Genomic DNA, 22,951 nt, shown 5'->3' on the forward strand with positions numbered 1-22,951 from the left:
GAACAGATACATTCACTGCCTCTATGAGTCTATGGACCAAACGAAACACCGCAATAGGCGGCAATAGGAAGGGTTTTGTTTTGTTTTTTAGTTGATGAACAAGCTTTCTTAAATTTCCTTTGCACTCATCCTCTTCCTGTGTATGAGACTTCAGATAATATTTGGGTTGCCATGCATCCAGAATTTCCTGGACATAGCCAGAATTCAGTTGTTGGAATCCGTGTCAGTGCAGAAATTGCTGAAATGTCCGGGAAAATCCGGACGTATGGCAGCCCATTTTGGAAGTGTAGATTTTTGAGAATTTAATTAAAAATAGCTCAAAAACTTCATTTTTTCCTTTGAGATTTTGCAAGAAAAGCTCAACAACTTTTGTGTCCGGATCTTCACTTTTTGAAAAATGGCAACCCTAGATAATCTAGTTTTAACTATTTTATCTGCAATCATTTTTTCTACTGTGTTTTTTCTCTGTATTCTCATTACTGGTGTGGATTATTTATTTACATATTAAACTTATTAGTTGCTTGTCAAATAACATTCAGCCGTGTTGATCTGACGCAGTCGAAATAAAAATATATATATATAATTGTCCAGTAGCGCCTTAGAGACCAACTAAGTTTGTCCTGGGTATAAGCTTTCATGTGCATGCGTATCTGAAGAAGTGTGCATGCACACAAAAGCTTATACCCAGAACAAACTTAGTTGGTCTCTAAGGTGCTACTGGACAATTTTTTAATTTATTGTCAACTAACAGGTCTCCAAGTGACTTACAATGAAGAACATATACATAAATACCTTATAAAACAGAGTAAAATGAATGCTGCTGGGCTAATGACATTGTGGTTCTTGGAATTGTATTCTTAATGTTGTAGTTACAGTGTTTTAGGGTTATTGCTGATTACTGTTATATACATTCTAAGTTTATATGCTGGAATCCATCTTGAGAGGGAATGACCTGGAAGGTAGCCTGTAAATACTTCAAGTAAAAAACAACAGCACATTTATTACATATCAGTAGGATGGCGCTATGTGATTTCCAGACTTCCTCACTCACGTGTCTCCAGAAGGAAAGCTTTTGGGAGTCTTAGCAACAAGGCTTGCTTCCCCCTGATTGGCTGATGCCTTTTCTCCCTCTGGCCTAGCGCTTTAGGGCATCCTTTGCTTACCAGAGCGGATTGTTCAGTCCCTTGCGTTTTAATTGGCCAAGGCTTCTTGTGCCTGCGTCCTGATTGGATGTAGTGGGGGTGGCTCCTTGCCCTGGGTGATGCTGAGACCCCTTCTTATAGCAAATGAAAATGTCAGTCTGAGGAGATTTTTTGATTGGTGGCGAGAGGTTGTGATCCAGCCCGTTTTCTTTCCCCATGCAGGTTGCATATAACCTGAGGTAATTGTCGCGCTTTCCTAGTAGCTCATGTTTCTGGGTGCCACTAGCCGCAAATCCTAGTTCAGTCTTTGGCTCACGGATTTTCATGAAGGGAAACAAAAGGCCTGGACTGACTTTGTAGGATTCTTGGGAATGCCAAAATGATACTGCTTCTTTTCAGAGAGCAACAGGCCGCTCTTAAGTACTTTCTGTCCCTTCACAGCATTGCTGCCTCCGTCAACCGCAGCAGCAGAAGCAGTAAGGTGGCAGCAGGGATAATCTTTTATTTATAACAACAGATAGGGCTTCTTCAAACAAGCACAACATACAACAAGTTTCTTGTAGAGGAAATTCTGCAGTAATGCTGCTTTATAAATGGCACTGATAAATCCTTCTGCCAGAGGGAGAGAGCTGTGTCTAGCTCCACCCTCTGGGCCAAAGGATCCTGCTCTGAAAATAAATAAAAAAACAAAAGATTTACCCTCAAAAAAGGAGGGCATTGCATCCACAGAAGTACTTATAAGCACTGAGGGATACAAGGTAACACGTTTGATGTGTTCTTTATATGGAAGGATGTTTGTGGGTGTTTGTGGGATGTTTGTAAAAAAACCAAAAAACATGACCGCTATCACTATCCTCACAGCTCCTGGCAGCCATTTTAAATATAATCATGATAATATGAGTTTGCAGGTGGCTTACATAACACGGCTCTACTCCCCCTCTTTTATTCCTCCCCACCCCCACCCCTGCTGAAAGGTCCAAAAGGTCGAATGGAGCTGGTTCATATAAAATGGTAAGGCCGGTATAGAAATCGCTGCCATATTCCCACTTCCACTCATGCAGTTTTCTGTTGGAGCACCATTAAGGGATGTTGTGCAGAAAGGGTGGAGAGCCCCTGTGAGGCTTTTTAATCTCCATGTGAGGCTCCGTTTGTGCTGTTGACAGACACCTGTGCCTACACCACTTCCTTGTTTCTAAGCTTTCCAAACATTTGTTTTTGGAGGGGAGGAGGGCAACCAGGTTTCGAACTTTTCAGATAGAGGGGTGTGGTTTTCTTCCAGGGGGGAGGCAATGGTGAAAAAAACCAATAATGAATTTCCCTGATAATCCCCAGCACTGAAAACTAGTACAAGGAGTGAGAGATACAGACTCCTGCTGCACACTGGCAAAGAATGTCCAGCTCCATCATACGAAAGGGTATGTGGGTGGGAAAAGGTTATATTTGGGCAGGAACACCTCGAGTCAGGCAAGCTGAAATTCCTCCCCTTTTACCAGTCCTTAGAAATCTAAGTGTGCAAGGTGGGGGGGGGGGGAAACGACTCACAGGAGTAATAGATTCAAATGCTATGGTTCATGTTTACCAGCTTCGCATGTCGTGATACTGCTTTCAGGAGTCGCTGTTATGTGACATTTTTGCAGTGTGTGAATAACCGATTTAATCATTTTTCAAATGTGAATATTTAAATTCCATCCAATAAACATGGAGATTCATTTTCACTCAATTTAGACTACCCTCGTGACTCTGCCCAGGAACAATCGGACCTTGTTCTGATCTGTCGGTTATGGCCACTCCATATTTATTTGCTGTGTAGGTTTGCGAAAGAGGCAGGGGCAGAGTAGAGTGAAGCAGAAAGGAGAAACTCCGTAAAGAAAAGAAGGCAAATTGCCAAGTGCACAGGTTCCTGTATTCCCATACTTAACCTCACAAACTGTCATAGGTGCTGGTTGTAAGAAATAAAAATATTTTAAAGGCATTCCCTCTATAGGTAGAAAAGGGAAGCATGTGACATCAAAAGGGATGCAAGGCCTGGTTGTAAGAATGAAATAGTACCATTTACACTATCTTAGGGTTGCCATATTGCAGAAAGTAAAATTCCTGACACCTGCAAAGTTGTTGATAGCAAGTGCTTGGGAAAGTGGGGCTAATGCCTGTACAGTACTATTACATAATACAACTTGCAGGAAGTAATATCAAAATTAATGGGAAAGAATATAAAAATCTATTAAATAAAATTGCTCATAATACTGAAAGTAAAACTGGAGAAGAGAGATTAATGCCTCTCATGCATTATCAATTCGGCTAATAATTTAATTTTTATTTTAACAGGTAACTTCATCTAGAAAAATGAAACATAATCAGAGCTGCTGTCAGACACCTCCCAGTGTCACTGTTCGTATAAAATCAAGTGCATCCAGATCTTATCAGCAAAAAAAAGCTCTTAGCCTTAAACGACCGAAATTTAAAGATAGCCAGGAGACCTATGGGGAAAACATTAATAATAAGAAGCCAAAACGGCCAAAAGGTTCATGTCTTGTAATTCAGCGTCAGGAAATGACAGCTTTCTTTAAGCTATTTGGTAGGTTCCTTTATAAATCATTTTGTAAAATGAACCAAGTATATGTGTGTAGAACTTCACATTCAAAAGCAGTTGTGTCCAGAATGCCTTTATGTGAGACATTTTGTCAAGACTAACCTGAAATTACCCTATAAGCTAGAAGGGGTATATGGGAGCTTAAAACTGTATCTTACTGAGCCATACTCAAGACTGACTTCACTATATCATGATGGTCATCATGAGATACTGGCATGCATAATGTACTATAAACTAGACTATTTGGGTAGTATCCAGTGGTGATTGCCTACAGATGTCTTTGTAGATGGAAGAAAAAGTCAGTGGAATGATGAGGAGACCATTTTTGGCACGCACTTGTACCCCTTGCACTGCAGATTGACCCCCTTCTAAATCTGCTCCAGAAGGTTGGGAAACCCTTCAGAGAACATTTAGGGGGAGCCTAGGGCACAGCAGGGGAGGGTGCAGAAAATCACCATTAGAGAATGGAGAGAGTGCTTCTATTGAATCTGTTAATTTAATATGCCTCCAGATGGGGTCTAAATATTGTAATAACGCAAATGAGTCATTGGATTTTAAAAAAAAACTTATTGGATTTTCCCCAGAAAGGTATGGTAAATTTAGACTAAAGGTGTAGGACAGGGAATATGTGCTGACATGTTGCTATGATGTAAAAAATTTGCATGCATGAGGAGTACCCATCACACAATAAACTCCCATCTGAAAGCAGCCTGGTCAGAATAACCTCTGCGCTCAAATGTTCTGGCAAGTAATCCTCTAGGTCAGTAGTGAGAAACAGTTCTGCTTCCATTTGCTTGGAAGGGGAAGAGCAAATTATTTAAATTTGTTAAAGGATTGTCTTGAATTAATGCTTCTTGAGCTTTGCATATAATTGTGTATGTCACAGCTGGCTTATTTTACAGATGATGACTTGATTCAAGATTTCTTGTGGATGGACTGTTGCTGTAAAATTTCAGACAAGGTAAAACTGGGTGTTGTCTTGAAAGTCTGTGAAACTTTAAGGGTGAGGAAATTGAGGATTTTGTTTCAATTACAGGCCAGCGCATTTGGGGTTGTATTCAGTCTTGCGCTCAGCAAATCATTCCCTCAGCATAACTTCTTCCTGCGCAATGGAATGACCTCCCTCTCTCCTCCCTTCACATGCTCTCTTTTTTGTTCTGGGAGTTTATCCAATCCTCCAGAGCAGATTTGCGGATGGTGTAGGGCACATGCGGAAGAGAAGGGGGAAATCGTTGAATACCACCCACTGTGGCCCTCTGAACTGTACATATCTTGCAAATGCAAATATAAGTCCCTGTTTTTCCAGTCTGTGGCGGCCAAAACTAGAAGCTCCGGAGGCTGGGTTCCAGTTCACATATAATATGCAGGCTAGCCTTTGAAACATTTGTTTCAGATTAAACTCATGTTCCATTTATCTTAATACCTATGCTGTTGTTTTAAACAACATTATTCACTTAAAGCTTTTTTGATTAAATAAAATTGTTTACTAGGAAGCTCCAAATGAATTCAGTGGGGCCAGCTTCCTAGATGAGCAAGGCATTTTTAAAAACTCTGCTTGCAAAAATGTTTGATCACACTTAATCTGCTGAGACTGTGAGCTTCATGAATCTCTGCTGTTTTTCTGGTCAAATGTATGGAATACAAGGTGTACTAGAAAATGTTTTTGGAGGAATGACCTATTTCCCCTTGTTAAGAAGCCATGGGCTCCCCATTCTGCCTCTTTGGCAGAGGATACAACTATATATTTTCTACTAGTTGTTATGCTCACAATCCCGCTTTCACTGCACATTAATATATTGCAGCTAAAATATGAGGATCGTACTGTTAATGCCAGATTCAATTACAGTGGTACCTCAGGTTACTTACGCTTCAGGTTACATACACTTCAGGTTACATACGCTTCAGGTTACAGACTCCACTAACCCAGAAATAGTGCTTCAAGTTAAGAACTTTGCTTCAGGATGAGAACAGAAATCGTGCTCCGGCGGTGCGGCGGCAGCAGGAAGCCCCATTAGCTAAACTGGTTCTTCAGGTTAAGAACAGTTTCAGGTTAAGTACGGACCTCTGGAACGAATTAAGTACTTAACCTGAGGTACCACTGTAATGAAAATGAAGTATATGCTTTTCCCTACTGGTGAAAATATTTTTTAGGGAAATGTTAAGTCATTTTAAGAAAAAATAATAGCCAGAAATTGATATTTTACCTTTTCCAACAGTACCTTTTGGCAATGACTTTTGTTTATTTCAAGCGAGCTGGCTACAGTATAAACGAACACACCAGGCTTAATTTCTTTGTAGCTCTGTAAGTATTTTCCAAATATTATTATTACAATTAAAATGTGTCAGAGGCTTCTTAAGAGTTTATTATTTGAGATAACAGTGAAGTTAGAAATAAACCTTAGTGCACCATCAATTACTTATTTAGGATGGGGTCTTGACTCTTGAAGGCTTATAGCATGTTGGAGATTAATACGCGGGTGCCAAGACTATGGTGTTAAATTACCCGTTGAACCTAGTTTATTAGTTGTTAAACTGTCATTAATTTCTGCAGATAAAGACTTTTGTCTCCCAAAGCATCCTCCTTATTTGAAAAGCTCCCTCCCCTCCGCCCAATAAAGGCTGCTGAGGGAGAAAAGCCCACCACAGCACAAAGCCTTCATAAGAATCAACTGGGCTTTTATTTCCCAGGTGCCACCTTTGAATGTATCCCCTATGCTTCTACTTTGGCGATCACTCGTAGCCGAGTAAGATTGTCTTCCATAAAAACGGTTTTAACAATGAGTCCGTAAGTGACTGTGGAGGCCAATTCTGGATCCACACGTCCTTCCACGGTGGGGACATAGGTTTCTGGGTGGGAGTTGATCGTGCTGTGGATTTGCCAAGTGTGCCTTCCTCTTAGCACATTTCTCCCTTGCGTCCTGAGTTCGAGTGATGCAGATACCGTAGATTTCAAAAGGTTCATTCTGGGCAGTTTAACAATGAAACTGCATTCACCTGTACTTCCTACTGAAATTAATGAGAATACGATGAACGTAAGTTAATGTAAGACTAGACTCTTCAGCTGGGGTGTTGTTTGGAGAATTTGGTTGCCATGGATTGTTGCTGTTGGGTTTTTTAAATCTTTATTTTAGATATTGTTGTGATTTACATATGCTGAAATAGTTTGCTTTGGTTGGGAATTTTTAAAATTATTTATTGTTTATGACTACTTTTGTTATGTTGTAGTTATGTATTTTTTCATATAGTAAGCCTCCTTGAGCATGGTTTGAACTGTGGAAATGTGGCATGCACATAAAAGTATGTATGTATGTAATATTATTCAATACTTGAACATTTTTGAATCAATAGAACTGAAATTCCACAACCATAGCAGCCATGCTGCTCAACCCTGTTGTGGAAATATTACATCATGAAAAAAGGCATGAGATCTCCAGGAAACCTTTGCAAGTTTCCAGCAAAGTTTACATTTCATCTTCAATAGATTTGCTTGGAGTTTTGTTTTATATTGCAAACATGTTCCCCAATGTATAAAGCCATATGTTATAGCTATATAAAACATTATACGTTGCATGCAATTACTGTCCTGATATGTGTACAAAATAGTCCAAACAAAACACCTTCCTAAATGTTCAGACTCTTTCTTTTCATTGAGCTGTTCACAAATTCAGTGCTTTAAACTTTTGGCAAGCCTCTGTTCCATGCTAAAAAAATGTGTATCAAAATTCTCTACCATGGTAATTTGAAATTCTATGCTGAGAGAGGTTGACCTGTATAAATTATGCAAAATTGACGATTTTCTTGTATTCTTTTATTTGCCTCATTTGCTCTGTTTCTGTTATCCATGAGGGACAAGAATCCCACCCACTGCATAATAGAAAAAATGATATTCAGCATACACTCTGGCTTATGATACTTCATTAAGCACTGCCCACACACTTTCAAACATTTTAAGAAGTAGAAACATGCTTTCTATATGTTAAACTTGAGATTTTCAGCATTCTTAATTGTGTGCCCATCTTTTCATCTGGTGAAAAATCATTTGGTAACATTTGTCCAAACTAAATTTCCAGCACTTTGGAATGTATATAAATACCAAAGAAAAGGAGGAGGGGGAAGACTTAGCAGTATACAAATGAGATCAAAACCATATTTAAGTGAGTCATAGTCCTCATCATTGTAGGTACCTGGCAAATACAGTTGAAGAAGATGATGAAGAGTCAAAATATGAGATTTTCCCATGGGCTTTAGGAAAATCCTGGAGAAAGCTTTTCCCTGATTTCTTAATTCGAAGGGATGAACTCTGGAGCAAGATGGATTATAGGGCTATTGTAAGCAGACGCTGCTGTGAGGAGGTAAGGCGGGTATATTTTATATGCATCAAGAAAGAGCAAATGAATTTTAATAGGCAGATTCTGTTTTGTAACAAGCCTCTTTCTATTTTTTCACCAAACTATATAAAGGAACTGTTTGTAAACATTATCCACCCAGTTATAATGAGTGGCTCAATTTAACTGCTGATTGATACTTTGCTTTCAAAGCATTCCAACAAATTATTTACCTTCAAACAAAGGGGATTCCCTTATCAGAAATAATGACATTAGTAATTATTGGAAAATATGAAACCATTCATAGAGAATGTTTACACTGGTAAGTGTTTAAATTGCTGGGAAAGTAATAAATATCATTTTTAAAATTTTTTTAAAAACATTTAAAAAAATTAAAAAAATACACTGGTAAATTAAACAGAAAAAATACATTAAAATTGACCAAGTCTGCAGTTGTATTCACACTTATTTGGGAGTAAGCACCTTTAGAATCAGTGAACTTACTTTTGGCTAACAATGCAAAGTGCAAGAAAGCAGTTATCAAACAGCATACTTTGCTTTTATTACTAACGTGAATTAAGGATATAGTCAGACCATTGGTAAGGAAATTCTAATGCTGTTTTTCTTCCCGAAAAAGACCTTTATGGTACCATACAGCCAGCTTTCCCATTAATGGATTACCATCAAACTCAGGTGAAAAGGGTTGCTACTTAGTAGAATAATCAGGATGGTGAATAAAAACATTAGTTTGGGGCAGGGCAATGGTAAACACATTTACAAAAAAAATCTTTCTGATTTTTACTCAGGATAATGGGAGAAAATTAAAATAAAACCATAGAATGGAGACTTTCATAGTACCAGTGGAGGTAATTGCAATGCATCAGATCTCCTACAAAGGAAAGTTACAGTATTTTGGGTTCTCTGTGAATTTCCCAGAGATACCTAGCTGGCCAGTGTGGGAAACAAGATGCTAGACCAAATAGGCCTTTGATCAGCAGGCCTGTTCTTTTGCCTGTCTGCTTTACCCATCATAAAACTAATTTCACCACTAAGAAATTGGCCTAGTACAGATGCAATGACAAACTGTAGTTTATTCTTAAAACCATGGGCCTTGAGTTCACATGCTCCCCCCATCCTCTTTATATGTGAAGAGAGATTCAAATTTACTGGTTTTAAACCCATGTTTCCCAAGTTTGGACAAAACAATAAAAGAAGTTTAAATGAACAGGGGATAGAAGCTTTAGATCTTCTTCATGCATAAACCCGAAGCCATAGACTTAGAAGCTTTACTATCTCAAGAGATTTTCTGTTACAGAATAGTTCATGAGTTTTTTGCATGTAAAGTAGTACAGTAGTCTGCTTTCCCCACAGTTCAAGACAGGAGCTGCGTTTCATTTTCATGGAAGTTAAATGACGAACCAAATGTGTATGTAAAAATGCTAAAATACTAATGTATTAGTATTATCTATCAAATGTTACATTATTTATCAAGTCACATATTGTTTAGAGATGTATTAAAATAGGTAATCAAAATTTGAAAAAAGAAACAAATTTAATTATGTGTAATTTATTAGTCTTTTATGTATCTGAATAGCTGTTAGTAACTGAAAAAACGTGTTTTTGTTCTAAGTTAGGCCTAATTAACATTCCGAGGAGTGGAAAAGTGGTTTCTTCAGGATCTTAAAAAGTAGTCCAATAAAATAGCAGTTCATTCCTGTTCCCTGCTCTGTAACTGTTTTACTAGCAATTAAGAAAGCTAACAATACCAACTAACGATCCTTTGTGATTTTTATGCATTATTTGCTTGTTTGTTCTGATAACAGCTCCATTTCAGTTTTTTGGTTTTTTTAAACACAGGTAATGGCTATAGCTTCAACACATTATATATGGCAGCGGGAGCGTTCTATTCATCATAGTGGAGCTACAAGAAACAATAGCAGAGATGGAGTACAGTTTCCTCGAGGACCTAATGCCACACCTACAGACTGTTTGCTTTGTGGGAAAAAGACAAGATATATACGGCTGGGATTATCCTCCTCTTCCTCCAATGGCACACTGGAAATGATGGAACAACATATACCTCAGGGATTGCATGACTCTCTTCCAGCTGGTAAAATACCTGAGCCATCTCTGCACTGTCATTCACAAGGTATGGTATGGTAAACGCTGAAGTAATTTTATTTATGCTACCTTCACAGCCCAACTCTAGCTGTGTCACTCAGAAGTCAGTACCCTTGATTTAATGAAACTTGCTTAGGTATACTCAATATTCTCAGCAATGTTATTGCTATTGGTGTATAGGTTGAATCTACATCCTTTAAGCCTCGTAGGTGGGTCATAGTTACTTACAGCCTCCTTGATGGAGAAAAGCCATTGTCATATGTGCAACATGTGCATACATCACAGTTCTGGGCATAATGTTTTGATCACACCCGCATCCTTTGGTGGTGGTGTTCGCATTCCAGCTTTTTCCTGGATGGAAGCTTCTCTCTGTCCCTGGTTCTTATGATTGTTTTATCTCTCCTTCTCAGTCATTTATAGAATGCTTCCCTTCCCTTCTAAATTGTGAATTTGGTTAATGATAGATTTTGTAAAATGAACTACAAGAAAAATCTAAGCCTAGCTACTTTATAGGCCCTTCTGAAAGCCACTCAACTCAGTTTTCCAGCAAATTACATCAAATATGAGCTGAGTTTTGTAAGTTCAATTAAAAGCGAAACTGACTCTCCTACAAACAGTAGTGCTGGGAAAGTGAAAAGAAATGTTAAAAGCATGTGGTTTTTTTCTGGATATACTTTTTTAAAATAAAAAATTGATGAACACTGTCCCTGGAACCTAACTGCATGGTAAGATATGTAGTATTACATGGAGTAATCAAGCAGTGTCTATCAAAAGTGATCAACTTTTTGCTTTAAAGCGATTCCCTCTAGTTCTAAGAGAGCAATTCTACACTCCTCGTTGACTTCTTGGTGACTCCTTTAATTCAGATTTATGTTTATAGTGCTAAACAAATGTAGGGTGACACCTTCTGTTGTTGGTATAAAAGCACTGCTGTAAGAGGATCCTGATTTGTCAGTTCTTTATGTACAAATGATGGGATGAACTCAGCAGTTGGCAATGAAGTAGCATCTGTCACTCACAGTGAGTTTGTGGGGCAATACAGCAGTTACTAAGCAAGAATTCAACTACCCAGCTGTAGGGAGGAACAACAGATGGCTCCCGAAGAAGCATAGCATTTCAATGGCAAGCCACTTTACAACCTTTTCTTTGTTTATAGATGGAGAACAGATATTTTTCATCCTACATTAATTATCCACTGCTCCTATAAGTGTAACCCATTCTATAGAACACAATAAGCACGTCACATTACCTGGGACAAACTGCACTGTAATCCCATATGCATTCAATGTGAATTTCTTCCCTAATTTTTCATAGATTGCAAACATCTGCCCAACAAAGGAAGAAAAAGTAACTGCACATGTCAAGATAAAGCCATGGACTGGTTTACTGGAAATGAAGAATAAAAAAACCATACTACAGCCAACAACTTAAGAAATTATCAGGAAGCACAATTAATTGTCTGAATGACATACATTTCACAATATATGACTTATTCTTTTAAGTTTTTTATTTTGCTGAAACTTTTAGTATCAAAAATATTGTCAACATAAATCAAAGTTGTGGATTCCTAAATTGCATAAACAACAATGATATAATTTACAATTTTAATCCTGGTGAAGTGCAATCTTCAAATTAGGATATACCATTTGAAGTAGTATTTGGGTATGCCGGGTTAAATTTCCGCAGCTTGACAAGAAAGGCTAGTTTGGAAGGAAAATAAAACATCAGCATTAGTGATACAACACATAAGTAGCTGGAAAGCATAAGTATTTATTCATTAATTCCATTTTTCTTTGAAAAAGTAATAGTGCTTATGAAAAAATAGTAGTAATAAATGTATATCTTATAAAATATTTGTCAAGCCATTCTTACCTGTGTGCCCCACTTGCCAAGGGTAAGGTCTAGCAATATATGGTGGTTTTGTCTCATCAGAAATGAGAGCTGTTAAAATAAAATTTAGAAAGTTGTTGTGCAACTCTTAATTCCGGTTTCTGCTTTAAATAATTCTACCTCAGGACATTCTTTTCCATGTTGAACCCATTTGTCGTTCCTCTCCCTCCCACTTCTGGAAAACCCCTTCTCTACTTCTTTTCTCTAGATATTTGCTCTCTCATATGTCCTCACTCCTCAAAGACAATACAGTAGTGGTAAAGGTACTAGAAAGGTAGGCTAGAAATCTCAATGGACAATATTCAGTTGTGCCCATTCACGAGTGAAACAGATTTCTACTCTCCTCCTTTCTGCAGCCCCCCAGATATGCTCCAGAGATCCAGGTGATTCCCTGGAGCAGATTTGGGGGGCCCATAGAGGCTGACGGACAGAGGAAAGGAAGGGAAATTTCACCTGCTCAACATTGAATATCACCATCATAAAGAAGAATCCAATACCAGGCCCTTACGGACAAAAGTACAGTAGCAAATTGCGTACCCAGCAACAGTCTGCTGGTGGTCAGCTCAGGCTGTATTTTACATGAAGGTTCACATCTCGACACAGCATGTGGGACTGCAACATTCTAGTGACTGCGACAAAACAAGATCTCATTAGAACTTGGTCCATACCATCATCTTTGTTCTGTTGAGCAGGAATCTCCTCATTTTCATCATGGCAAGATGATTCATTGTTCTTGTTCTGATTGGATTTCATATTGTGGAAAACGCCACCAATTTTCCAGGAAGCTGGGAGTACTATCCAATCTCTGTGTGTAACCTCAACTATCCTTTCACAAAAAAGGTTTATCTTGCTGGTCCGGATGGCTTCCACCAGATCAATAACCTGGGTGATACTTTTAGAAGAATTCAAATAATATATATTGCCAGTGAATAAATCTTCACACATGCATAAATGTATAAAATATAATAGTTTGTACAGTGGTACCTTGGGTTACATACGCTTCAGGTTACATACGCTTCAAGTTACAGACTCCGCTAACCCAGAAATAATACCTCGGATTAAGAACTTTGCTTCAGGATGAGAACAGAAATGGCAGCGTGGCAGCAGCGGGAGGCCCCATTAGCTAAAGTGGTGCTTCAGGTTAGGAACGGTTTCAGGTTAAGAACGGACCTCCGGAACGAATTAAGTACATAACCAGAGGTACCACTGTATTGTAAACCTATCCTATGCCTATTCACTCAGAGGTTAGTCCCACTTCCAAGTAAGTGTGCACAGGACTGCAGTATTTCACTTGGTTAAAGAGCTATATTTAAATTTGACTGTAGCCAGCCCAAACGTTTTTACTAAACTAGCTCTCTTGCCTGAACTACAAGTCCGTTTATCCCGAAGAACAACGAGACTATAAAACATGACAAACAGCCATCAGTTATCACTTATTAGGAACTAGGACATACTGATGATGTAACTGACTAGCCCCGATGCTATCTAAACATTAATATTTTGCCTTTCCCCTTCAACTTAGAAGCACACAAGGCAGCATATCAAAAGTCTATTACAATAACATTTATACTAAAACCAGATTAGATGCAATGATCTCAGTCAAGACAACTTTAAGAAAGAGCCTTAGATCTGTATTTTCCCTTCTTGGGTGCCTGGCTTAGAGGAATATATTGCAGTTTGTTAAGTCACAGTTTCCCCAGTTTGGATGCTACAGGAAACTGTTTTAATAAACCACATTCTTTTCATTTAAGCTTGATATGCAAAGGGAGATAAGAAAAGGAGGGAGGACAAGGAGGAAGGTTCAGTCTCAGTCCACTATAAATAACAGTATATCGGACCAAGATATTTGTGTCTGTCAGTTATTATAGCTTTTTGGAAATCTGAAGTTAGGATAAATGTACTTTATAATAATCTTTAAGACCATTTATAAACAAACTGCATGAAGCCATTGCAAGTTTAATGAAGCTATCACTCCATGTAGCAGAAAGGAGCATGTAAATAGGCAGGATCAATACTTACTTTGCAAGGTATACTGCACAAACGCCCCCCATTTTAAGATTTGGAATAACCACAGATAAAACGTTCTGGGGCACAAGCATATCCAAAGCTATCTATGGAAGAAACATACATTTTAAAAAACTTTAAAGGAGAATATAAAGGATGTGTTTTCTGTGCAAATCTATGAGGATATTAGAATATTAATTTGGATAAATTATATTAAAAGGTGAAAAGAAAGTGATCAAGGTAATGGAAAAGTCATGGTGAGTTGCAATAATACAAAACAGCATCACCATTAATACTAACAGTAATAATAATATTATTTTTATTTGCCTTCCAGCAAACACTGAAATCTCGATATACTTTCTCTGTACTCACTAGAAGTACCGTATTTTTCGCTCTATAATACGCACAATTTCCCCTCCAAAAATCAAGGGGAAATGTGTGTGCGTCTTATGGAGCGAATGCAGGCTCCTTGGTTTCAGTGATAGCAACGCGAAGCCTCCGAAGCACAGTGGGAGCGTTCCTGCTGTGTTCGCGTTGCTTTCGCTGAAGCCTGGAGAGCGAGAGGGGTCGGTGCGCACCGACCCCTCTCGCTCTCCAGGCTTCAAAGATAGCTGCCCGAAGCCTCCGGAGTGCAGCGGGAGCTCCTGCTGCGCTCCGGAAGCTTCGGGTTCCTTTCGCTGAAGGGTAGGTGCCGCTTCAGCTAAGGTGCAGCGCCCCTTCAGCTAAGCGGGGGGAGAAATGGAAGGGGCTCCGTTTCTCCTGCCGCTTCGCTGAAGGGGCGCTGCACAGAGAGGGGGAGATTTTTTTTTTATTGTTCTCCCCCTCTAAAACAATGTGCGTCCTATGGTTGGGTGCGTCCTATAGAGCGAAAAATACGGTAACTGCCCTCCCACCACCACCAAAAAACACAGCTAAAAACTGAAGCAGAAATTATCAGGATTTCAATTAAAAACCCTCACAAGTTTCTTTCTAATGGAGAACTATGGGCTGCACAGAAGCCTTTTCTACTCACTGTTTCAAAGAATGAATTTGGTTGGAGAACAGAACTTACTCTGTTTTAAAAAACTTTAAAGGAGAATATAAAAGATGTGTTTTCTATGCATATCTATGAGGATATTAGACCAGCAGTAACACCACTGCTGAATAAAGTTTGAATCTAGTGTAACTTTTTACCACCTTAACTTAAACCGGCTTCCTTTACACCAGCTTTTTACTCCATAAATATACCATTACTAAGTACTTGCTTTCTAGCTTTGAAAAAAGATCAATCCACTTTTCTCATATCTTTCTTTTCTCAGGGGGAGATGTGATAATTCCAGAAACAGGGTGCCCGTTTTGTTTCTTTGTTGTTGTTTTATTTAAAGATACTTACTGCATCAAATGTTACATTTTTCAAAGCCTCAGCTGCTGTTAAAATGTCTTCATTAATGAAATCCACATTATCTGGCCACTCTAAAGGATGACTTATTTTCCATGCATCACGCCACCTCTTATAATTCTTTTTCGCCACTCTGTAGTGGTCTCTCCGGACTTCATAACTTACAACACGTCCCTGTGGCCCAACTGAAAACAAATAAAATTGAACCAAAATTAGTTACTGCTCTCTTCATTTCTGCCGAGTTGAATAAATGACACAGGAAATGAAACACCAGCCTACCAGATATGATAACTTATTTCCTAATATTACAACCACTCAGAGCATAATGGCTAACAGGGCTATAAGCTTACATGGCAGTAGGGCATTATTATTATTAATTAACATTTCTATACTGCCTTTGATCCAAGGATCACAGCTTAGTTTACAATATAAAATTGCAATACTATTATGGCACTCACCTCCTAGAGTCTTTGCTTATCCCCCACTGGGTGTTTTCAGGAGCTACCAAATTTTAAGCTGTAACATACAGCATTGAAATGTGCTTTAGCGGAAGGGCCATAGCTTGGTGGAGCATCTGCTTTGAATGCAGAAGCTCCTGGATTCTATCCCTGGCATCTCCCAGTTAGGGCTGAGAAACACTCTTGTCTGAAACCCTCAAGGCCTGCTGCCTTATAGTGTAGAGAATACTGAGCTTATATGGCCCAAGGGTCTGACTTGGTATAAGGCAAATTCCTATGCACCTGCAGAGAAGGAAGAGACGTGTGGTGGTGGCAGGTGACTCTCTACAGGGTGGGGCAGAAGCAGCAGTGTGTGGAAGAATGACTCGTGGTTTCAGTTGTTTCTACACAAATACACAGAGGATGGGAAACAAGCAAGAAGAAATTGAGCTCTTAATACAGGAAGGCAAATATGACCTAATAGACATTACTGTGGATATCTGCTATAGATCTCCAAGCCAGAATGAGGACTTGGATGTCTTCACCTGAAAGAAAGCTCAACCTGACGATAAGAGAATAAACAATGCAAGGCACGAACTGCACTTCAAGATAGCAGATTGTATTGGTCACAGAAGTATGTCTGCACATTTATGCAATTACTTTGTGATAATAGCTAGGTGTAGTTACCAGAGTGCTGGTCCTGGCCTGGGACAGGAAGATAAAGGTAAAGGGACCCCTGACCATTAGGTCTAGTCGTGACCGACTCTGGGGTTGCGGCGTTCATCTTGCTTTATTAGCCGAGGGAGTCGGCGTACAGCTTCCGAGTCATGTGGCCAGCATGGCGAACCAGAGCAGCACACGGAAATGCCGTTTACCTTCCCGCTGGAGCGGTACCTATTTATCTACTTACACTTTGATGTGCTTTCGAACTGCTAGGTTGGCAGGAGCAGGGACCGAGCAACGGGAGCTCACCCCTTCGCGGGGATTCGAACCACCGACCTTCTGATCGGCAAGTCCTAGGCTCTGTGGTTTAACCCACAGCGCCACCCGTGTCCCTGGGACAGGAAGGCCCATGATTAAATCTACAAGCAGCTGTGATGCTGACTGGGTAACCTAAGGCTAATCAAAAGCTATTCCTGGTGCCTTTGTGATGTTTTTGGATTACAACTCCCATCAGCCCCAACCAGCATGCAGTGATGACCGGGACCTGCAGTCCAACACCACCAGGAAGGTAGCACATTGGCTCCCCTTAACTAATCACTCATTTAGTCCAATGCACTTTCCTGTGTTGTTTGTGGTTTTAAAAAATGGCATAGCCCCATGCTTGAGACCTCCAGGTACAGGGCAGTATATAAATTCAATAAATAATAATAATGTACAGCACCTTGAACTTCTTAGCGAAAGGCAGGATGTAATTTTAAAGGAGGGCACAGTAGACCAAGGCTTGATTCTCACATTTAGTGTCCAAAGTGTCAGTGTCAAGGTGCCTAAAGAGTGTTCCCATGCCCCAAAGTGCATCCATTCTCACATGCCAACATTTCCTCTGACTTCAGCCCTGTGTGATGAAATGAGAGCTCTGCCATTTTCTGGAAAGCAGCTAAAGTTCCCAGCACGTCGGACTGAATTTGAATAAATTAGAGTAATTCAAGAGTAATTCAGGGCATGATAATGACAAGGGGGACAATGCTAGAGCACATGTTTTGCATACAGAAAGTTTTGGGTTTAAATCCTAAGCATACCAATTAAAAGGGACATATAGCATAAGATGAAGAACCCTGGAAAGCCACTGCCAGTCAGAGTAAGCAATACTGGGCTAGGCAGGCAAGCAATCTGACCCGATACAAGGCAGCTTCCTGTGTTCTTAAAATGTGTGGGAGAGCTGGGATTCTGTCAACAGACAATATTTTACCTGCTCGTGATAGAAATAAACTCATACCACCAGACCCAGAACCTGCTTCCAGCACTGTGTCGCCTTGACTGATGTCCATTAGCAGCAGCATTGCATTAATATCCTACATGTTAAAAGAGCAAAGAACATAAATGTTTAGCTTAGCCCTTGTGCTTTATAGCAAATTTGTGCTTTTTAAGCAAATTGATAACCGCTGGCTAAGACTTATGGGGAAATAAGAATACTACTCAGCACTTACATACCATTTTACAGTGTTCAAAGTGTTTCACTTATATATCTTAGTAAACCCTTCAAACAGTGGGGCTATTAGGTAATTTTAGATTCTGAACCTAATGGTGGTGGTGGCTTAAGACGGGAAATCTCCAGATTTACTGCTCTAAAACCAGGGCAATCAGTGTTTCAGGTTTCTCTCTCTCTCACTGGCCTTTGTTCTGGGACCTGCCATCTGACCTGTAACCCCATTCATCACTTAGATTTTGCAACACTGTACTAGTAACCTTAATTCCGGGAGCCATCGGAGAAAAAGTGGTCCAAGCCATCATCAGGTTCCCCCTTAAGGCGCCTCCATCGCTATTGCTGGATCAACCCAGGCTGTCCCTGGAATTACAACTCCCGCCATCCCTGCCCATTGGCCACGTCGACTGGGGTTGATGGGAGCGGGAGTCGAACGACAGCTTGGGGGCGGCGGCGGCAAAGCTCTCCCACCTTGGGATACGAGATGGTGGGTCCTCTCTCCATCAGCAACACAAACTCTTCCAGCGAAGGCCTCCGAATCAGGAAGGTGTGGCCCGTGGACGTCCGGAACATCTGCCCGGGGAGCTTGCCCACGATGTCGGCGTACTTCACCGCCCCCCAGGTGCTAGTCAGTACTCCGTCGGCGGCGAGTTTACCCAGCTTCTTGAACTCGGCGTCGCGCCTCCGTCGGCTCTCCGCTAGGAACAGATCCCCGACCTGGAAGGGCGCGTTTTTGGAAGGCGCGTCCCGGAGCTCCTCGGAGGGAGAGTCCCGATCCGGCTGGAGTTCCTCCTGGGGAACGACGTCGGCGAAAGGAGGGGAGGAGGATTCCTCTACGACGGGCGGGGAAAGGAGCTCCCCGTGCTGGACCAGCTGGCTCAGCCTCTCCGAGGGAGAGAGCGACCTGTGCCACGCGCGCCTCCGAGCGACCGCCGGCCCCGGAGCCGCAGCAGAGCCGGCCGGCGGTCCCTCGGGCTCGTCCCGTCCATCCTTGTCCCCGGCGGAGCTAGAAAGCGCTCTGCGGCTCGAGCCTAGGGAGCCGATCCCCGCGCGCAGCAGCGGCGCCCCTTGCAGCTCCCTCGGGTGGGCGCTGCAGGTCTCTGGAGCGGCAGCCTGGAAGCCCAGTGTGTCCCTTGACGGCGGCCGCGGCTGCTTGCCCGCGAGAGCAGCCCGACTCTCCCAGCTCGAAGCGCGCACCTCCAGCAGGCTCCCGAGGCGCCAGCACCTCATCGTCGCTTTTATACACGGCCGCCTCTTCCTGGACAAGGCGCCCCGCGGACCCTCCTCTCCTCTAGTTCTCTCCGACGGACAGCGCAGGGTTTGCACCGCTGCAGGTTCCCCCGGGCCGGAGGGCGGCTTGCATCGCTACGCACCGCGGTGCAGGAGCCACCGTGGATCCTGAGGACGTCGGCGAAAGTGCGGCTTCTAGTAGGAGCCTCGCAGGCGTCCGGACAGAACAGGGCAAGGAGGGGTCAAAGGGACGGAGAAAGAAAACGGAACTCCGCGCGGCTCCCACCTCCGGTTCCGATTAGGCTCCTCGAGGGGCGGGGCCAGAGAGGGGACACGCGTATTGTGAGAACGAAGCAGGCTGGGTTAGAAATGGTTGCGGGAAATGATTGTGCTTCCCCCACCTTTTAAAAGAAAAACTGAAGAGGCGCAGTACTGCGTTTCCGTGATAGGGAAGGCTGTACCTGTTGAACCTCGGCCCGCTGGTCTTGAAGGGTCCGTTCTCTTTCCCTGCCATGTTTCTTCTTTTTAAATGGCGAAAACAGTGCTAGCAACCCCCCGCAGCAAACAGAAGCTTGTCAATGGCACTCTTGCAGTCTTCCAAATCGAGGCAGCTTCGAGCGGCACAGGCTCATTCCTGCATCTTCATCGATTTCTGCCTTTCGTAGGCATTTAGACAAAGCTGTCGTATCAGGAAAACAAAAAGTCATGGTCGCTTGGCTTCTTTCGTACCTGCTCATTTATTGAATTTATACCCCCCCTTCCTCCCCAAGAAAAGAGGCATGGTTCATTTAAAGCACCGCAATGGAAGAGAGCCTTTAAACTCGCCCGCTGTATTCATAAATGCGCATATTTTAATTATTCAATCTGGATATTGCACTTTATATTTTTTTATACCCCTCATGCCCCGCAAATGGAGGACTTTATCCGCTGCAAATGGAAAGCGGACGTTTTACTATAGGACAATGAGACTGTAGTCCCTTTGGGGAGAGGGAGCGCAAGCGTGACGTCAATGCTGTGCGCCGATCTAGCTCCACATGGTTGCCCACATGTCTCCCAGCGTCTGCAGCCTCTCTTCAGCATTTCTGTGGATGCTCAGAATACCTACTTAATAGGTGTCGCATGATAGAATTATAAGTTTCTAATGAAGGGGGCGGGGAGTATGTACGGTTGTCACAATGCACAAGTGTCAATCGAGTAATCATTTACGGCAGCGAGCCTATGCACATTTATTCGGACACTTACCTGGAACAGAGTGAGACTTCGGAGTGAATGTCTGGTTGCACTGTAATTCTCGATCAACTGACATACAGCTAAATCAATACTTCTAAAGGGGAAAGAACACTTCTTCAAAGAGACAAGTGCATGAACTAGGAGTGTCCTTACTGAGATGGTGCAATGTTTGCAATTTTTTTAAAAAAAACAGATAATTGAATTAAAATACACTAAAAATAAAAAAACAGTTTTTCAGTCAACTACATACTGCAGCTCAAAAATCAATGGGGATAATATAAACGGTTTGTGAGCAATATTTTTGTGTTTTGTTTCTTTTTTGTTCTAAATAATTAACTTTTTTTAGTGGTATGATGTACCAATCTATTCTTAATAATGGGTGAGAATTCACTGAGTGGAGGATAGGAGTCAGAAACAGGCAGCAGCCAAGTGGAGACAACCTTCCTTCATCTGACATGAATCCCAGTAGTTTGAGTCCTTCAACACAGCTTACTTGGTATGGCCATACAGCAGCTGCTCCTTTTGCTGTCCCACATTGAGGTAATACAAAATTAGAAGCCGCATGAAACACTGTAAAAGAGTTGGTTTAGATAAACTGGAGCATTCACAGCAAATATAAGTGGAGAATACACCTCTGAGATGAAAAAAAAGTATAAAGTTAAATGCAAAAGGGGCTTTAAAAGGTGACGGTACCCCTAACCATTAGGTCCAGTCGTGGACGACTCTGGGGTTGCAGCGCTCATCTCGCTCTACAGGCCGAGGGAGCTGGTGTTTGTCCGCAGCTAGCTTCCGGGTCATGAGGCCAGCATAACTAGGCTGCTTCTGGCGAACAGAGCAGCGCATGGAAACGCTGTTTACCTTCACACCAGAGCAGTACCTATTTATCTACTTGCACTTTGACGTGCTTTAGAACTTGCTAGGTGGGCAGGAGCTGGGACCAAACAATGGAAGCTCATCCTGTTGCGGGGATTCGAATCACTGACCTTCTGATTGGCAAGCCCAATCTGATCGGCAAGCCCTGGTTTTAAAGCTATCTTAATTTCAAATAACCTATTCAAATATGTGATTGGTACCCCAGTTAGACATTAAAAATTCCACCCATAAAGTTACAGGGGAACCGAATATCTTTAGAGTTTGGAGCACAGCATTTCTTCGTTTTGGAGGTGTAATTCCATTTTAAGCCTGAATGTGGGGGGGGGGATGTTTCAGTGAGCATGTTAGCCATTTTGAAACAGTATTCAGAATTCCCAATCTGTTCGTAGGAACCAAACCAGATAGCAGGGCAGGGCCCCACCATGAACAGGTAAAGTTCTCTGCAGCAGAACCTTTGTCCCCCATTTCAGAACACAGTCACTTCACATGTGATTAATGTCTATCCTCGTGCGAAGAAGATAAAAGGAGATATTTTTTTCTCCGTCACTGAGCTCCTTAGAGGAAAGACGGGAGTACATGAAGAAGAGGAGAGGAGAGACGACCTAACCTGGGGAGAGAACAGCAAAGACCTGGTGAAGAGAGCACAGCAGAGGTTATATTTTCTGAGAATCCTCCGGAAAAACAATCTCTCAAAGGACCTGTTGATGGCATTCTACCATTGCACTGTGGAGAGCGTACTAACTTATGGTCTGTGCGTGTGGTTTGGGAGCTGCACGGCCAGGGGAAAAACAATGCTATCCAGGGTTGTAAAGACTGCAGAGAGAATTATTGGGTGCACTCTTCCCACCTTAGATCAAATCTATGCTGCCAGGTGCCATAAGAAAGCGGCAGAGATAGCACATGATAGTACACACCCCGGAAATGATCTCTTTCAGTTTCTGCCTTCTGGAAGAAGGTATAGGGTTATAAAGGCCAGGACTAGCCGCCTGAAAAACAGTTTCTACGCTAATGCAATTCTGGTTCTAAACGCAGCATAAGGGGTCTCTGTAGTATAGTGTTTTTTAAAATGGGGTTTTAGAGTTTTTAGGGGTTTTTGAATGTTTTATGTAGTTTTGTAGCAGTTTTATATGGCTTTTATGTAGTTTTCTGTAGTTTTCTGGTAGTTTTATGTAGTTTTAATGTAGTTTTATGTAGTTTTCAATTTCATTGTTCTGCAAGGGACAATGACAATAAACATATCGTATCGTATCGTAAGAAGGATAAATAAGTGCAACAAGCACAGCCTCGGGCATGTTTACTCAGAGGCTAGTTGAGCGCCGCATCCCATAGTCGCCTTTGAATGGACTTCAACTAGCCAGGGGTCCTTTACTGCGCTCGCTGAGGCTTACTCCCGGGTTGCAGCTTCAAGTCAGCCATAGCGATCGCCTAGCTTTCCTTTGTTTCACATTGCCGGCGCGTAACCGGTATGATTATTATTATTATTATTATTATTTTTAATAACTGGATGGAGAAGTGCCTCAAGGGCCGCTATGACAGAATAGCGGCGTGCCAAACATGACAACTAGTTGCTTCCCAAGCTCAACTCCTA

At 41.6% G+C, this 22,951-nt stretch overlaps 2 protein-coding genes across 7 annotated transcripts; one reads left to right on the top strand and one right to left on the bottom strand.

Moving 5' to 3' along the window:
* The first annotated feature begins 806 nt into the window (after positions 1-806).
* On the top strand, positions 807-12,029 carry SPDYA (speedy/RINGO cell cycle regulator family member A). Of its 5 annotated transcripts, none has more exons than XM_083604584.1 (8): positions 807-1,381; positions 2,117-2,153; positions 3,468-3,717; positions 4,635-4,693; positions 5,949-6,034; positions 7,913-8,084; positions 9,915-10,206; positions 11,493-12,029. In XM_083604584.1, the coding sequence occupies exons 1-8, from the start codon at positions 1,359-1,361 to the stop codon at positions 11,579-11,581; spliced, it is 1,008 nt and encodes a 335-aa protein (XP_083460710.1). In that variant the 5' UTR covers positions 807-1,358; the 3' UTR covers positions 11,582-12,029. The 5 variants fall into 5 exon arrangements, with proteins under 5 accessions (XP_083460710.1, XP_083460712.1, XP_083460711.1 ...); XM_083604586.1 differs by lacking the exon at positions 2,117-2,153 and adding an exon at positions 2,475-2,557 and having other exon boundaries at positions 815-1,381; XM_083604585.1 differs by lacking the exon at positions 2,117-2,153 and having other exon boundaries at positions 1,061-1,381.
* TRMT61B (tRNA methyltransferase 61B) lies at positions 11,668-19,643 on the bottom strand. Of its 2 annotated transcripts, XM_083604553.1 has the most exons (8): positions 19,169-19,643; positions 18,502-19,120; positions 17,797-17,899; positions 15,445-15,635; positions 14,088-14,179; positions 12,737-12,960; positions 12,051-12,119; positions 11,668-11,878 (listed from the first exon to the last, which is right to left on the bottom strand). In XM_083604553.1, exons 1-8 carry the CDS (start codon positions 19,258-19,260, stop codon positions 11,811-11,813), a joined length of 1,458 nt encoding a protein of 485 aa, XP_083460679.1. In that variant the 5' UTR covers positions 19,261-19,643; the 3' UTR covers positions 11,668-11,810. The 2 variants fall into 2 exon arrangements, with proteins under 2 accessions (XP_083460679.1, XP_083460678.1); XM_083604552.1 differs by having other exon boundaries at positions 18,502-19,643.
* Between the last annotated feature and the right edge of the window lie 3,308 nt (positions 19,644-22,951).

This window comes from Podarcis filfolensis, assembly GCF_964270895.1.
Source record: "Podarcis filfolensis genome assembly, chromosome: 3".
Taxonomy (NCBI): Eukaryota; Metazoa; Chordata; class Lepidosauria; order Squamata; family Lacertidae; genus Podarcis; species Podarcis filfolensis.